The following is a 17,788-nucleotide window of genomic DNA, read 5'->3' on the forward strand; positions in this document are numbered from 1 at the left end:
TCCTTAAGCAGTGTGGCTCGACGAGTTATTTCAAACAGGACCTGGCTGTAAAAAAAAAAAAAAAAATTAGAAAGAAAAACTAGGCCGCCATTATATCACTTATGATAAGCGTATCAGATTCATTTCTCTCTGGTTCTTAAATTTAGCTGAGCTGCTTTTTAAGTTCCCACAGAAATGGTACCCTTTTGGTTTTCATTAAAGATGTGAATTTGGTGTGATATGCCCTTAGTGTAAAAATGTATCTGTGGTGGGTGGTGATCTTAATGCTCTGTTTTGGGTTGTGTCTGAGGTGAGCTTAGTGCTCTGTGTTTTGGGTTGTGTTTGAGGTGCGCTTAGTGCTCTGTGTTTTGGGTTGTGTTTGAGGTGATCTTAATGCTCTATGTTTTGGGTTGTGTTTGAGGTGAGCTTAGTGCTCTGTGTTTTGGGTTGTGTTTGAGATGAGCTTAATGCTCTGTGTTTTGGGTTGTGTTTGAGGTGAGCTTAATGCTCTGTGTTTTGGGTTGTGTTTGAGGTGAGCTTAGTGCTCTGTGTTTTGGGTTGTGTTTGAGGTGAGCTTAGTGCTCTGTGTTTTGGGTTGTGTTTGAGGTGACTTAATGCTCATGTTTTGGGTTGTGTTTGAGGTGGCTTATGCTCTTGTTTTGGGTTGTGTTTGAGGTGATCTTATGCTTGTGTTTTGGGTTGTGTTTGAGGTGAGCTTATGCTCTGTGTTTTGGTTGTGTTTGAGTGGCTTATGCTCTGTGTTTTGGTTGTGTTTGAGGTGAGCTTAATGCTCTGTGTTTGGGTTGTGTTTGAGGTGAGCTTAGTGCTCTGTGTTTTGGGTTGTGTTTGAGGTGAGCTTAGTGCTCTGTGTTTTGGGTTGTGTTTGAGGTGAGCTTAGTGCTCTGTGTTTTGGGTTGTGTTTGAGGTGAGCTTAGTGCTCTGTGTTTTGGGTTGTGTTTGAGGTGAGCTTAGTGCTCTGTGTTTTGGGTTGTGTTGAGGTGAGCTTAGTGCTCTGTGTTTTGGGTTGTGTTTGAGGTGAGCTTAGTGCTCTGTGTTTTGGGTTGTGTTTGAGGTGAGGAGATCTATGCTGATGTTTGGTGAGTGTAGCATGTCTATCAAGCTGACTATGAGGTGTGCATGTTATTCAGGTGGTCCACTGAAGCATATTACATTCAATAGCAGAAGGTTCACTGGAGGTCCATCCATCCATTTTCTAAACCGCTTACTCCAGATCAAGGTCACAGGTGGGCTGGAGCCTATCCCAGCATGCATTGGGCGACAGACAGGAATATGCCCTGGACAGGCCACCAGTCCATCACACAGCCCACACACCATTCACTCACTCACTCACTCACTCAAACACATATTCACATACACGCACACACTCACTCATTCACTCACACACACCATTCACTCACACCCCAAGGATAATTTCGACTCGCCCATTAGCCTAACATGTCTTTGTATGATGGTTGGGAAGCAGAGGACCTGGAGGAAGCCCACACATACACAGGGAGAACATGCAAACTCCACACAGAAAGGCCTTGAAGGGCCATGACAATTTGACAGTCATGGCTCATGATTTTGGAGATGGCACCTGGGGGGCGAGGGGGGGGTGCAGCCTTAAAATCTGATGGACCCCCAGAACACGCCTCTGCAATAGCGACAGTTACATTTGGTTTTAAATAGACACTTTGGTCATGTTTCTGCATGCAGGGCCGTGTGCTGAATGTGTGGTCGGCACAGCTGCAGCAGCACTGTCCTGTTTCTAATTATCTGGGTTCTTCTCTCTTTCATTTTTATCATTCCGGGTAAAGGATCAAAAATAAAGTTCAGATTTCTCACTGAAAACTGCCGGAAGGGAAAAGCCCTGCCAACAAACAATGTAATAAAAGCTGCATGTGGCTTAAATTTCTTGTCCTGCACATGTTTTTTCTTTAAAGGAAGATCTCCCTCTTTGTTTGCTGTGAAATTGCACTTGTTTTTGACTGTGTGAATTTATAGAAATGAAACTGTTGGTCGTCGAGTTTAGAGTAAATCTTCTGACCGTGGTGCGTAGTTTGAGAACTCCTGAAATAACACACGCGACTCGCTGCACTCCTTATAGCACCTTCCGCTTTCGTGCGGTGCGTCCTCTGCTGCAGCTCTTTCCTTGGTGGTTTTGGTCTCGGGGTTCTGCTGATCATCAGGCTATCCTGAGAGGGAGGGGAAGTGCTGCTGCCATGTGGCAGTGGGGGGGGGGGGGGGGGGGGGGCGGGGGCCGGGGCGGGGGGGGGTGGTGTTGGAACAACATGGTGGGATTGTGCAGGATCTGTGTGCAGAGACTTCAAAGGCATTCTCCACACGTGTGTTTGTGTGTGTGTGTGTGAGTGTGTGTGCATGTGAGTGCGTGTGTGTGTTTGTGTGTGCGTGCGAGTGTGTGCTGTGTGCGTGTGTGCTGTGTGCGTGTGCGTGTGCGCATGCGCGTGTGTGCGTGCTTTCACCCCTACCCTTGGTTCACAGACGACTTGGACACAGATCTCACAAGAGTTCTTTTCAAGCATTCTACTGGTGAGATAAATTATTAAGACGTTTATAAATGTGCAGCTACTGGCCATTCTATCCTAATTCACTATCAACCAATTCCAAGTTTGGCCTACATTGCCCTTGGAGGCCAGTTGTTGGCAAAATGTCTGACTTTTACAGGGGGAGAGAATATATCTCCTCAAGTTGACACTGTTATAACAAGCATACAAACTATAAATTTAATGTTCTGTTATAACAAGTGTACAGCTTACATAATTGAATTTGACAATGCAACATGTATTTTAACATGTATACAAACTATGAAATTATAGTTTACAGTTATAATAAGTGTACAAACTATGTAATCCATGTCAATACTTATAACAAGTGTACGAACTATTGAATTGAAGTTGACTGTGTCTTAAGTGTACAAACTATCAAATTAAAGTTGACACTGTTATAAGAAGTGTGCAAACTATAAGTTGACATGTGACAAGTGTACAAACTATATGATTAAAGTTGTCATAACATTGTCGTAACAGTACTATGAGCCTGACCAGATTAACCTTACAGTACTATGAACCTGGCATGTCGAAGTGTCCTTGAGCAAGACACCTAACCCCTAACTCCTAACTGCTCTGGCAAATGAGAGGCATCAATTGTAAAGCGCTTTGGATAAAAGCGCTATATAAATGCAGTCCATTACAGTACTATGAGCCTGACCAGGTTAACCTTACAGTACTATGAACCTGACCAGGTTAACCTTATAGTACTATGAGCCTGACCAGCTGACCAGGTTAACCTTACAGTACTGTGAACCTGACCAGGTTAACCTTACAGTACTATGAGTCTGACCAGGTTAACCTTACAGTACTGTGAGCCTTGCAGGCCTATAGAATGCAGTTAATAGAAAACAGTAAAGTACAGACCAGAGTAGTTTGAAGGCAGATGAAAGTATATTTGCATTGTAGCTTTACATTCCAGGCTCAGATTTCCCCAAGATGTGGGTGATTTTTAACAGCTTCCTGACTTTGGAGTGGCCAAAGATTTCTGAAATGGTCAAACAAAGCCTTTTGGAAACTTTATAGCTCTTGAAACTTTTGTAATGCCTTTATGAGCCTAAACAACCTTTCTAGCTCTGCTTTAATGTGGCCAGAATGCGCTTAACAAGTTTCCTCCAATACAATAAAGCCAGGTCTTCTGGAAATTATATATATATATATATATATATACATATATATAATTTCCAGAAGACCTGGTTTTATTGTATTGGAGGAAACTTGTTAATATATATTTATTTTTTATTTTGTTTTTTGTGTTCTATACACCATTTAAAGGAATTTTCAGGTACGCAAAAAGATTTTTGTCCTGGTACGTGACACACTGTTGTTTTCTGGCTGACCACGCTGCTCATTAACCCACAAGAGGAAATCAGCGTAGTGAGGTGAACTCCACAGTCAGAGCTAAAGAATGACGAAAGGAGGAGGTTGTGCTGACATGTTCGTGGTACTCTCTTCCCCTGGCGTGTGCTGGCCTCAGGGGGCCCCTCGTGCCTGGGGTGGGGGGATAGGGTGGGCGGGGGGGGCGGGGGGGGGTTGGGGCTTACACACAGATGAGCCGGCAGGCGTGGTAATCGCCTCCATATGCGGCAGACATCAAAGCACACCGTGAAGAGCTCTCCCCTTCGTCTCCGACCCAAACGCCTCCAGGACAGCGCGCATGTTGTGTTGTCTGATTTGTTCCTGAGGTTCACTGTGTTGTCTGATTGGTTCCTGCGGTTCACATAACACACATAAACAACACGATAAGGGAAAGGCATCACAGCATGGACGCCAGCAAAGATGATGTACGTTTAAAAAACACGTCCTTGTGTTTAACATACTCAGTTTTGAGGAGTTTGAGTGTCTTGTTTCTTGTCACTCATATGACAACCTTACTCAAAGTTACCTTTCAATATTTTACACTTGTCTGTAAATGTTTTATTGTGAATAACTGTGCAATGCATTGCATAAATTGCATTGCATCTGTCAGATCCATCCTCTATATTTCATGTGACACATACCAAGGAAAGTTTACTTTCCCGAAGAGCTGATCATAGTAAGATGTAATGCTTTCTGCTTTAATGTAATTTCTGTTCTTAACAAAGCCAGAGTGAATATTTGTTTCACGGCTTATGGGCAAAACTGACTGCTTTGATTATACCTTCTTTTGCCAGCAACGCTACAGGTGGTTTCCTTACAATGTTAGATGCAAATTGTGACACTTTAACTAAAAGCATTTGCCAAATGCCTAAACTGTAAATTTGTAATTGTAAACTGTCCCTGTATTGTACATTTAAAGCATATTTTCATGATCAACACTGGCAGAACCCAACACTCATTCTACTTGTGTTAGCACGGATTAGATCTGTTTATGATTATTAGAAATTAACAGAAATTGAATAACAACATTAAATTAAACCCATCTGATATTTCCAAGTGATTCCTAGTTTTGTTGTTTCTTCCTTTGATACCATGGTATTAAACATGAAGTATTGTTTGTAAAGAAGGCTGTTTTCTTGTTTGTCAGCACTTCAACAAGACTGCTTTTAGAGATAAATGAAAATAAAACTTTCTGCTCTGGTATGTTGTGGGAGGTGCTTTTTTTTTTTTTTTACAATCTCTTCATGCTTTTGGGTGGTGGGTGAGGAAGGGGGAACGGGGTCAGGTTTCAGAACCCCCCCCCCCCTCCATGGCTGCAGTGTAAGTGTAAGTGAGCCTCAGACAGAGCAGAAGCAGAGTGCAGGAGAGCTGTGCGTGAGAGCTCGCTCTGAAGCTGAAGGGAACCCTGCAGCCGGGTCGCAGAGGAATGTGAAGCTGATCACAGCGTGCAGTGGCTGCGCTTCTCTTCTCTGGCCGCGAGGAAGAGTAGCGTGAGGAAGAGCAGCAAGAGGATGAGCGCCGTGAGGAAGAGTAGCGTGAGGAAGAGTGCCGTGAGGATGAGCACCGTGAGGAAGAGTAGCGTGAGGAAGAGCAGCAAGAGGATGAGCGCCATGAGGAAGAGTGGAGTGAGGAAGAGTGGCATGAGGAAGAGTGGAGTGAGGAAGAGCGGTGTGTGTTCGCGGGCAAGCGGCCGCACCACGCGCCCATCTCTCTGTGCCACCCTGCTCCTGCTCGCCCTGTGCAGCTGCAGCCCGCTTCCGTCCGCGGCTCGGCCCGACCGCTCGGCGCCCCCCGGTGGCCCGGAGCCACAGCGCCGCGGCACCAGGGCCAAGGCCCCCGAGCCCAGCGTCCCGCCGGAGCTGGAGTTCCTGGCGGAGTTCGCGGGAAAACACCGGCTGTGGGTGATCGCGGCGCCGTCGCACACCGACAACTACCTGCGCATGATGGAGAAGCAGATCCAGGACATGGAGCCCGAGGGGCTGAGCTGCCGGCTGGCCGAGCGGGACACCCTCATCGTCACCATCGTCCAGAACGCCATGATGGAGGGCAAGATCCGGCGCCCGTCCTTCCAGGGGGAGCCCCGGGAGGACACCATCGACTCGGACATGGTGACCAAGCTCCTGCACTACCTGGACCTGGAGGAGCCGGTGTTCTCCATGCTCATCCTGAAGAAGAACCTGCTGGTGGGCGAGCGCTTCCCGTACCCCGTCCGCGTGGCGGCCATTTTGGAGGTGATCGACCAGCTGCCCGCGCGGAAGCTGGAGAAGCTGACCCGGAAGGGCTCCACGGGGCGCTGCAAGGTCGTCAAAAAGCGGGTGTTGCCGCGGAAACGGGGGCCGGCCAAGAGGGTGGCCTTCGGGTCGCAGAGGCGGGGCAACTTCACCACCGTCCCAAAGCCTCGCCCGACCCTGGACAAGAAGGCCGTCCTGAGGAGCCAGGTGCAGAACATTCTGAGCGGCCGCTCCAGGTTCGTCATCCGCAAGGACTCGGCAGGGGGCAGGAGGACGCAGACCTTCGCCCCCGAGGACACGGACTCCGGCAGGAAGCAGGACGCCGGGGAGGAAGTCACGGGAGACGGGCGCTCTGCGAGCCAAGGGGGCGGGCCCGCCAAGCCGGACCGACCGGCCGAGGGGGAGGGAGGTCCGGACGGAGTCAACTCCAGCGGGGTCAAAGGTGACTCCGGAGGAGAAAAGGGCAAACCCAAGTCCAAAAAGAAAGGGAAGGGCAAAAAGAACGGGAGGAAGAAGGGAAAAGGAAAGAAGTCCCAGCGAGACGCGAACGACAGGGACAAAAAGGCGCTGAAGACCTTTCTGGAGAAACTGGAGGGGAAAAGGAGGCTTATGGTAAGTCCACGGCTGGTATGTTCACTGGAAAAAATGCCGGTGAATTTTACAGTACAAGCCTGCAAAATAGGCCTAGTACTGTAAACAGCTGAAATTTAGATTAGATCAGTCTAGATTTAAACCCTGTAACACATTTAACATTTTGTATATATACAGCCTGCTATCATATGCCTACCATAGTGTTACCGTTATTTGTACAGTAAAGTTCTGGAAACCCATTTGCCGGTATATTGCTGGAAAATGTGCAGTTTTTTTCCAGCATTAATTTGTACCGGTTTTTTCCACTCTTGATTTCTCGTTTATGTTACCAGCGAGAGTGAAAGCATTTATAAGGAGAACTGATTGCAGATGGCAACAGCAGAGAAAAAAAAACTTTTAACCCGCCCCCCCCAGTCCCTCCTCCTCCCTCCCCACCGTCTGTATAAACAGAAATAAATGCTCTTTTATGGAAGCTTTGATCCTGCTCCAGCAGTCAGCCGATGGTATGTGTAGAGGGTTGAGTGATTAGTGCTGTAGAGACAGGCAGTCCTCCTGTTGCTCTCTCATGCTGTTGTGTGAAAAATGTGCAGGTGATCTCCGCGCCAGGTGAAAACAGCCCCGCGTACCTGCAGCAGAAGACCGATAACCAACAGAACCACTGCGACCTCGCCCTGAGGAAGGTCTCCATGGTAACCATCCTGGGCCCAGAAAACAACAGCACACTCCACCTGCTCCACTACCTGCTGGGTATGTCTGAGTTACCTGGTAATGGGTAACCTACACTGTGATCCTATGATCTTTAAAGGTCATATAAATTGTCACTTCCAGGCAGACATTTGGGATTGTTCTGCAATTCTGCGTTGTCACGGAGACACTAACTATAACCATTTCATTGAAACCACTCCAGCTCACAACACACCACAGGCAAATCTGGGCCTGCATGCTCGGGACTTCAGCCAAATTCATAGTGAAAATGGGAAACAGTAATCCATATGGGAGACATATTCTGCTGCTTTCTGTTTATTGAACAGAATCCCAGTGCCTGGAATTTCTCAAATATTCTTAATTTAGCACACCAGATTCTACTAATTAGCAGCTCAACAAGCTGTTGAATGAAGTACACTTGGTTCGGGTTAGAATCAAAGCCTACAGGACAGTAGATCTGCAGGAGCAGGGTTGGGCAGCCCTGCTCTAGCTGTTGGATGATGTGTGCTTTGTTAGGGCAGGAGTGAAAACCTACAGGATGGTAGATCTGCAGGAACAGGGTTGGCCAGCCCTGCTCTAGCTGTTGAATGAGGTGTGCTTTGTTAGAGTAGGAGTGAAAACCTACAGGATGGTAGATCTGCAGGAACAGGGTTGGGCAGCCCTGCTCTAGCTGTTGAATAAGGCGTGCTTTGTTAGGGTTGGAGTGAAAACCTACAGGATGATAGATCTCCAGGAGCAGGGTTGGCCAGCCCTGCTCCAGCTGTTGAATAAGGCGTGCTTTGTTAGGGTTGGAGTGAAACCCTACAGGACGGTAGATCTCCAGGAGCAGGGTTGGGCAGCCCTGCTGTAAGCAGACACACAGACCTGCAGGTGCAGTGATGCTGAGAGCCCAGGAATGTGAGCACGTTCTGTGCGGAAGGTGAAGAGGAATTTATCGGATTTCAGCAGTGGGATCAAAGTGGCACAAGATAAGACCTTAAGATAAGAGCTTCAGATAAGACTTACTCCGATAAGCGCTTCAGTAAGTGAAGTGTTTAGGAACAGGAACAGTTTGAGCTGATGCCAGCTAGAATTGTGGCAAACAAGAGCATTGTTGAGGAAATGCTTTCATTTTCTCTAAAATGTGTTTTGAATGAAAAAATTTTATCAAAATGGGTTTTATACTGAATGTCCATTGATAAATGTTTTTGGGAAACTACTGATTGTGATGGGGAAACACATTTGTTTTTTACCATGTGTTCATGACATTATGTTTCCTATTCATGTTCAGGTCTTATAAGGCATCAAAACATGGAAAATATTTTATATTAATCAGGTATATCCACATTAAGGCCATCAATCAGAACACCCTGTTTTTACGCATTATAATCATGTTAGATGGCTTAATATAAATATATAATTTGTCACATAATTCATCAATTCATAATTTGGCCAGAAAAGCTTGAAAATAGGATATCCTAATTTAGGAAATATTTTTATTACTCTCCATTCCAAACAAAGCGTGTTTTTTAGAGTGTTCTTGGGTTTTAACGTGTTCTGTGCGGTTCAACATGTTATGTCTATTTCCTGCCCTATGGGTATAGTTCTTGGCCCTAACCCTAACCCTAACCATAAGCTTAGTGTCTTGAAGTGATGCGGGAGAACCTGTGATAAATAGGCTGATGTGTTCAAAAGTCTGACAGCATTCCAGAGAAAGTGTAGCTGTAGTTGTGATTGTGTTTGTTTCAGATGCAGAGCCTCCTTTCGATGCGGGTCCAGATAAACAGACCGACCCTGGCCTGATTGGCCAGATCCGGAAGGAATACGGGATTATTCCCAAGGACTTCTCCTTAGTGCTGACTGACTATGACCTGAGGTCAAAGGTGAGCCAGGCCTGCGGAATGCCAAACACCTGCGTTCATAAAAACAGCAGCTAACAGTAGGGACGGTATAATTACTTTATTTATTGCAGTTCTATGAGGCCGTATGGTGAAGAAACCTGTAGCTAATAGCACCAGCCCATAAATATAGATTTCTAACATTTCTTCTTCAGTGAAACGTTCAGAGTGAAACTGTTGAATTATAGTGAGCGGTACTGAAAGTTTCTGTCATACCCACGATAAATAACAAAAGTCCCAGTATCGGATTGAATTATTTCTTTAAAGGCATACCATCCAGGATTTTTTGCCTTGTTGTGGTCTTGTGTGCACGTCTTCAGTCCCCTTCAGTTGGCCTGCCCACTAACAGACTGAATCTGCTCTGTAAGAGCAGGAAACTCAGTGAAAGGTTCAGTTTGATGCGGAATGGTTTCTGACAGGTATTAACCTGCCATGTGGTTAGCACATGTAACTGAACACTTGTCATGGGTGTTCTTTCTCTCTGACATGCCTTTCATCTAAAAAAAGAAGTGGAATAAATTAGAAAATATAAGAATACATATATTTCAGAGTAAAATATTTTTTAAAGATTATACAGCAGTCCTAAAATTCTAACAGTTAATATATTGTGAAGTGTTGATAACATATCAATGTGATGTGTCTTCATGTTGATGTGCATCATCGTGATGTGTCTCCATGATGATGTATCGCCATGGTGATGTGACTCCACGGTGATGTATCGCCATGGTGATGTGATTCCACAGTGATGTGCCTCCATGGTAATGAGCCCCATGGTGATGTGTCCCCATGGTAATGAGCCCCATGGTGATGTGTCCCCATGGTGATGTATCGCCATGGTGATGTGATTCCACGGTGATGTGCCTCCATGGTAATGAGCCCCATGGTGATGTGCCTCCATGGTAATGAGCCCCATGGTGATGTATCGCCATGGTGATGTGATTCCGCGGTGATGTGCCTCCATGGTAATGAGCCCCATGGTGATGTGTCCCCATGGTAATGTGCCTTCATAGTGATGTACCTCCATGGTGATGCGACTCCACGGTGATGTGTCTCTTTGGTGATGTGCACCATGGTGATGTGTCTCCATGTTGATGTGTCTCCATGGTGATGTGCCCCATGATGATGTGCACCATGGTGATGTGCCTCCATGGTAATGAGCCCCATGGTGATGTATTTTCATGGTGATGTGCACCTGCATTGGTGTGCCCCATTTGTGGTCTACAGAAGCTTTTCCAGTCACCCATCTCCACCCCTCTGCTGATGGACAACCTGGACTCCTTCCCGTCCAGAGAACCTGAGATGAAAAGAGAGAAGAGCAAGCCTGCAGCCTGCCCCACACCTGGAGCACCAGGCGAGCCGGAGAACTCTTTACTCAGGTAAGGGGGGAGGCTAGCTGGGGTTTACTGAGGTAAAGACGAGAGCTAAGCTAGCTGGGGTTCACTCAGGTACAGGCAAAAGCTAAGCTAACTGGGGTTTACTCAGGTAAGAGAGGCGGCTAACTGGAGTTCACTAAGGCTCAGGTAAGGTGGGAGGCTAGCTGGAGTTTACTCAGGCAAGGGAGGAGGTTAACAGGTTTACTCAGGTAAGAGAAAAAGCTAACTAGATGTAGCCTCAATTGTATATACAGTATTTTGCATGATTAATGCGTTGATGTTTTATTAATATGTTATGATCTTTCTTCCTCAGATTCATGTCTAAAAGGAGGCTTCTAATCATTTCCACCCCATCTGAAGATGACTACTCCTTCCAGCAGCAGCTGCAGGCCCTGAATGGCCAATCCTGCCATTTGGGTCAGAATCAGGAGCACTGAGCTCGACTCGGCTACTGTACTGAAATATAACTGAAATCACACGCAGATATACAACTGAATACAGATACAATTACGTTGTGGAAATTTAGGAACTGTTCAAGAACAAAAACATTCAGAACCGGATTATCTCTTCAGATAATTTTCAAGATTTTTCATTCCTATTACTGTGCCTTATTTTCTGTAATCCTGATATAAACAACCATTTGAAAATGCGGACATTCAGTAAACACTAAATATATTTAGACAAAAATGCCCAGTAAAGTATTATTTGGTTGTGTTTTAAAGTAGTTATTCTAATTCATGACTTATTCAGGACTTGTGTTTTCCATGTTTTACCCTACATAAGGTGCTCTATGTAAGCTAATAAGCATGGATCATTGGAAATGAGCAAGTTTAATGATATCATCATTGCTGCAGCACTTACTCATTGTGGTAGTGTCATTTACTAATGTTATTTCTGCAGGAATACGCCATTTCGCCCTGCTGAAGCTGGTGGGCGCAGGGTCAATGGCTTCAGGCTCAGTGGAACTGCTTCCCCTGAATGGTGAGTACAGACAGGAACCTCAGCCCTCAGATATTTTTGGTTTCTTGCCGATATATTTAATGTGTGACCTAATGTGTTATTAATGTTAGTGATGTTAACACAAGCACAGTGAGCAATGGGAAACTTCTTCTTCTTCGTATTATTATTATTATTATTAGTAGTAGTATTATTATTATTATGATGATTTTCGTCGCTCTCTATCGCCCCCTGTAGGTAAGAGTCAGTCGGAGCTGGAGCCCCTCACTGGTGACATGGTGAACGGTTTGCGGGGACACCTGAAGATCACGCGGGAGTACTTCAGCATGCTGGTGGTGGGGAAGGACGGCGAGGTGAAGGCCTGGTTTCCCTCGCCCATGTGGTCCCTGGTCAACGTCTACGACCTGGTGGACTCCATGGAGCAGCGTCAGCAGGAGCAGCGCCTGCAAGGCACCCTGGGAATCCAGTGCCCCGAGGACAGCAGCCGCAACGTCCACGGCTACGAGGACGAGGGCGAGGAGAGCTACCTGTACCGTAGGCCGGAGGACTGAGCGGGCAGCTGTGTGAACCCCACAGTGGGCGGAGCCAACGTGTGTCACTCACTGATTTCAACCAATCATGGCAGTTAGTAATGGACAGACCAATCTGGTGGTTCCTTTAAACGCTCGCAGGTAGTTTTGAGCTCTCAGCATTCATTCCAGGCACCTGCCGCCCTCCAAGAGTGTGATCCAATCACCGCAAGACCCCGCCCGTGTTCAAACTGTTCTAACCGCAGTCCTGTGAAGCCTTGTCACTAGCCTTCCCTGCTTGGAGGTATGCAGCCAAACTTAACCTCTCTTAGCTTAAGTAAATTTGCGAAGACAAGAATCAGAAATTGTTTTGTTTGGTGTTTAGCATAATAAATATGAGCCATGTGGGCGGGGTTTGCAGTGATTGGATCACACTCTTGGAGGGCGGGACATGCCTCACAGACAGCAGCTGCCTGTCAGTCAATGCTGAGAGCTCAAATACATCCAACACTCGCTTTAAACCAGGCGGCCACATCTCACTTCCCGGAGGGCTGGTGTGTATGTAGACTTTGTTCCAACCATTACATAACAGGCATTCAGCAGACACTCTTATCCAAAGCCATTTACACAGGTTTTTATTTTATTTTTTAGCATTTATAGACCTGGATATTTACTGAAGCAATTTAGGTCATGTTCCTTGGTCAAGGTTACAATGACAGTGTCCTACCTGGGAATCAAACTTGCAACGTTTAGGCTACAAGGTCAGTGCATTATAATATACTACACTGCCGCCTTACCCAAATTATACTGGATTCATTTTCTGAAGAGCTGTGTGCAACAGTGCTAGTTCATACCATGACTTTATCACACGTCAGATAAATAAACAATAAAAAAACAATAATGGTAATTATAAATTGTTATTCAAAATTGGCCCTCCTTGCACAGCCCTGGTTTAAAGATTACACTGAGTAGCTCTGCTGATTATGGGGTTCCTCGAGCCTCTCTCGATCATGCCATTCTAAGGGTGTCAGGAGGGTCCAAAAACCACAAGCTTCAGCTGAAAATGTGAAAAGGCATTTGGGTGTGTCACATGTCCGTGATAATTACATGTCCAGCTCTAACTATGCTTTGGATGAACATGCAGTGCATCTGTGATTCTTCACTGCAACTGTCTTTTTCAGCCAATCTCACGATATTATCCATTATTTCAGAGAAAAATTAAGATCTTCCAAAATAACTGAGATTAATCTGAGTCTCATATACACGATCATGTAAACTGCATCGCTGCTGGTTTTCAGAGAGCACCCCATGAGCCCTGTCCTTCCCCCAGATGTGCATATTCCTGCATTTACATGGGCCTGCCCTCAGCGGATTGGTGGCCACTTTTGATGATGCCTCTGTGTCCCAGTGGAACTCATTGGTGGCAACTTTTGATGATGATGACCCCTTTGTCCCAGTGGAACTCATTGGTGGCCACTTTTGATGACGATGACCCCTGTGTCCCAGTGGAACTCATTGGTGGCCACTTTTGATGATGATGACCCCTTTGTTCCAGTGAAACTCTTGGGGGGCACTTTTGATGACGATGACCCCTGTGCCCCAGTGGAACTCATTGGTGGCCACTTTTGATGACGTCTCTGTGTCCCAGTGGAACTCATTGGTGGCCACTTTTGATGACGATGACTCCTTTGTTCCAGTGGAACTCATTGGTGGCCACTTTTGATAACGTCTCTGTGTCTCAGTGGAACTCATTAGTGGCCACTTTTGATGACAATGACCCTTTTGTTCCAGTGGAACTCATTGGTGGCCACTTTTGATGACACCTCTGTGTCCCAGTGGAACTCATTGGTGGCCACTTTTGATGACACCTCTGTGTCCCAGTGGAACTCAAAGGAAAGAGGGTGGAAGGTTCCATGCACATCATCTAGTTTATTTTATATTGAAAGGAAAATATTTTTGATGTATTGATTTTAAAATTCAAAATGTCTGTGTAAAGGCTTGTAAATTAAAAACTGTAAGCAGATACAGTATCACATGCTCTATTGATGTATCATTTTACATTAAATAAGAGGATCGGAAGGGAAATTAAGTATGTTTTTCCCAATCTTTTTCCAGTAATTCTACAAACTGGCTCGTATTCGATCAAAATTTATCCTACAGAACGGTAGATCTCCATTAACAGGGTTTGTTATCTCTGAGGTTGCCTATTATCAAGTATTTTACTTGTCCCTGCGATTTAAAAAAGTAATATATATTTTTAAAATTGACTGCACTGTGTCAACACCAGCAAACATTTTCGCAGATGAAGTCAACCTGAGCGGTTGAGAACAGAACCTGAGCGTAGAACAGCATCTCTGTTTTTAACCCATGGGGCACAGTCCGCTTCTGTTTACACTCAACGTTTACAGTAAGTGCCTGACTGTTTGAGGAAACAGTGACTGTTTTAACAAAAAGTGAACCTAATCTGATGTGCACAGCCATGTCAGATATTACGCCAGAATGGCTGGCTGGAAAAAAGCCCCCAGCGTACAGACCAGCCTCCAGACAGGATGCGAGTCCCTGCATTTAAAACCTCACCTCCGCCTCTGCTAGGAGCAGAATTAGGTCCTAAAATTACTAAATAAAGTCATGATCAATCTACACCGCTGTTTCAATTTAGGGTTCTGCATACAGGGGGGCAGAACCCCAAAATCTGCAAAATAAATAAATAAATAAATAAATAAGTAGGAGCTAAATTGCGTAGGAGGGGAACTAAGAACACACAGGGTATATTTAAACATCCTTCTGCTCTAAAATCTGACGAAATGAACACAGATTTCGGAACGGAATTTCTGAAACACGCGTATTGCTAAGACCTTCCGAAGGGGGAACTAAACTTATGCAATCTGTAAACCCAGTGCGTTCGGCTTTACGGTCATCGCTGAAGTATTAACCTTTGCAGACAGATCAGATAGTGCATACGAGGAAACGCACAAGGAAATACACAAAGAGAAAACAGCGTGCCCCTGTAACAGTGTTCTGCCCTGTCAGAGGGTGATCCTCTGGCAGAGGGGCAGTGTGTGAGGCGTTTGGCCCTATTTTAATTTTTTTTTTTACCACAGGTGCATTGTGTTCTTTTTCAAAGCTGTCTGACATGTGACCGTAGCAGCACCAGTGCTATACCAGCATGCACTGCTCTTCCCCTCTGATCATCTGGTTCCTCTGGGGTCTGTTAAACAACAGAGAGTTTATTCAGCATTTCCATTTCCTTGCCTCAAGCTCCCATAATTCATTGCAGTCGTCGCCTATAAGGTCTATGAGGCGCTGGTGAACTGCATGTTGGGAATTGTATTACAGTGTAAATCAGTCAGGAAAGTCAACATACACAAGCTTTAGTCCTGAAAATGAATAAAGCTAAATGGATTGCTACCACAATAAACTAGCAAAACACGCATACAACAAAAAATGTTTGCCGTTAACACTGAAAGCATCTCTAAATAAGTTAAAGGCAATAAAAAGTAATGTCGAAATGGTTTATGGTCGATTTACGAAGCTCCATATTTTCACTCTTCTGATAATGACCTGGTATTTGGAGCACTCTGGGACACAGCTGGTCCTGCATACCATGTCAGAAACTGGCTGGACTCACATTATTTATGGTAAAAGCCGTTTAAACATGGCATAATTACACCCAGGGGTCACGACACCCCTGTGTCTAAAAGGTATTTTAGGAGATAAGAAAGGTTTCCCCTTCAACAGGCTGGCAGAATTCAGATAATTTCTTATGAACTGAGTGAAAGAGCTTATTTGTTGTACTCCAGAAACCTACAAATTTTCTTTTCTTTTTTTTTTCCTGCACGTTTTCAATATATCCTGACTTTCTGGAGTTTCCTAAACTGCTTTCACTTTCTGTACCTTTCTGTCAATCGTATTCATTTATTCTGTAACAATTCAGCTTTTTCAAAGGTCTCCACCAGTTAGCTTTTAGTTGCCAAAATCATACACAATCAGCTCTTAGTTTCCCAAAAAATGTTCTTCACTTGGTTGTCTAGGTAAAGAGGGAAAAGGCCGATTTGGATCTGCTCATACATCAGGCTGGACAGTATAGTCATTTTTCTTATGGACAAAACTATATCCTGAAAACATATTGAAAAAAAATCTATGATCATGATAATACTTCCCTTCACGCTATGTGAGCAGTACTCTAATTATTTCCCCCTTTTATTAATATATTCTAATTCCAAAGGCGTGTCTGTGAGAATGTGTGGTGGTGGTGTGTGCTCTGTGTGAATGACGTTCCCCACTGCCTCCTGCTCCAGAACATGGCGTTGTTCTCAGGGAAATCTTTAAGTGGGTTGTGAGCTGATCGGTGGAGCTGATCGGTAGAGCTGATCCGTGGAGCTGATCCGTGGTGATGATCCATGGTGCTGATCGGTGGAGCTGATCCGTGGTGCTGGTCGGTGCACTCAGACAGCAGAGTGGCTTGCTCTTCCCTTCAGCTCAGGAGGAAACTGATCTCTAATTTATTTCTGATTCTTACATGAACCGTAAAAAGCAGAAATGATAATGAACTGAGGTGAACTACTGTAGGCTGATCACCCCACTTTTACCCACATGAGCGTGAAACAATTTGAGAATGTAAATGAAACCAAACGGAACCACTTCACATGTAGGTCATCTCTCTCTCTTTCTCTCTCTCTTTCTGTCTCTCTCTCACACACACACACACACACACACATTGTGTTCCACACTGCACATTTGCATGCTTTTCCCCTGCTAATCCCTCTCAGATGTTGTTTTGCAGGTTGGTAGCAGTAACTGACTGTGGTATTTCCTACAGACTGTCTTGCACAGTAGTTCCCTGTTTCTCACACACACACACACACACACACGGGCACTCTTTCTCCCCCTCCCCCTCCAGCCCGAACCCTACACTTTCAGACAAACAGACTTTTTTAAAGAACAGCGACACCTCGGCTATCTGCGAGCTTGTGGTCAGAAGGTGTGAAGAGGAAGCCATGAGCCCCTCTGACTGTTGAGCACTTCACAAAGCAGCATTCTGGCACCGCGCTGAGTTTCAACTGAACTGTCCCCCGCAGGAGCCAGGAAGCTAGTTAGGGAATACAGCAAGGAACGGCTTTTCATTCGCTGTGCATGTCCTGTGATGTTCATTTACAATGAGAAAACCTGTCCATTAAACAAGCATGTCTTCTTGTACCTGTTCTGAAGGTCATTACTGTACAAGACAAGAGAATAACTGTATCTGTGCCACCGGTCCTCGTTGTAATAAGGCTGTTTTCCTGAGGGTGGCACTGTGGCGCAGTAGTTAGCGCTGTTATCACGAACATAGGTGGTTCTGTGTTCCAGTCCTGGGTGCTCAGATCCTCTCTGTGTGGAACTGCTCTGTTTGCCTCGGTCTCCTCCCACAGGCCAACGAGGGTTTGCAGATGAGAATTAGCCTCCCTGGCTGACTCTCTGACGCATTCGCGAAAATATTTTTAGTGTACCCTGGTCCCTGACCCTGTCAAATAAACTTCTGAATGACTAACTAAGGTGCTGTAGTGCGTTTCTAACACCATTTCAGCCGTGTGCTGTGTGGGTAAGGGAAGCGCAGAGAAGCCGACAGTTGTATTTGTGTCTGTGGTCTGCGTGCTTGTTTCC

The 17,788-nt window shown here is 45.4% G+C and overlaps 1 protein-coding gene across 1 annotated transcript; it reads left to right on the forward strand.

Annotated features, from left to right (window-relative positions):
* Positions 1-5,249: 5,249 nt before the first annotated feature.
* ccdc80l2 (coiled-coil domain containing 80 like 2) lies at positions 5,250-14,178 on the forward strand. Its single transcript, XM_064308469.1, has 7 exons — positions 5,250-6,748; positions 7,318-7,474; positions 9,161-9,294; positions 10,534-10,685; positions 10,996-11,099; positions 11,583-11,663; positions 11,877-14,178. Exons 1-7 carry the CDS (start codon positions 5,417-5,419, stop codon positions 12,188-12,190), a joined length of 2,274 nt encoding a protein of 757 aa, XP_064164539.1. The 5' UTR covers positions 5,250-5,416; the 3' UTR covers positions 12,191-14,178.
* Positions 14,179-17,788: the final 3,610 nt, after the last annotated feature.

The sequence above is a fragment of the Anguilla rostrata genome, chromosome 14 (genome assembly GCF_018555375.3).
Source record: "Anguilla rostrata isolate EN2019 chromosome 14, ASM1855537v3, whole genome shotgun sequence".
Taxonomy (NCBI): domain Eukaryota; kingdom Metazoa; phylum Chordata; class Actinopteri; order Anguilliformes; family Anguillidae; genus Anguilla; species Anguilla rostrata.

What these genes read in the sequence shown, in the direction of transcription:
- ccdc80l2 (XM_064308469.1), top strand. Translation starts at nt 5,417, where the DNA reads ATGAGCGCCGTGAGGAAGAGTAGCGTGAGGAAGAGTGCCGTGAGGATG. An exon ending in TGGCCAATCCTGCCATTTGG is followed by an intron (nt 11,100 to 11,582) that starts GTCAGAATCAGG and finishes TTATTTCTGCAG; the next exon opens with GAATACGCCATTTCGCCCTG. An exon ending in GGAACTGCTTCCCCTGAATG is followed by an intron (nt 11,664 to 11,876) that starts GTGAGTACAGAC and finishes CGCCCCCTGTAG; the next exon opens with GTAAGAGTCAGTCGGAGCTG.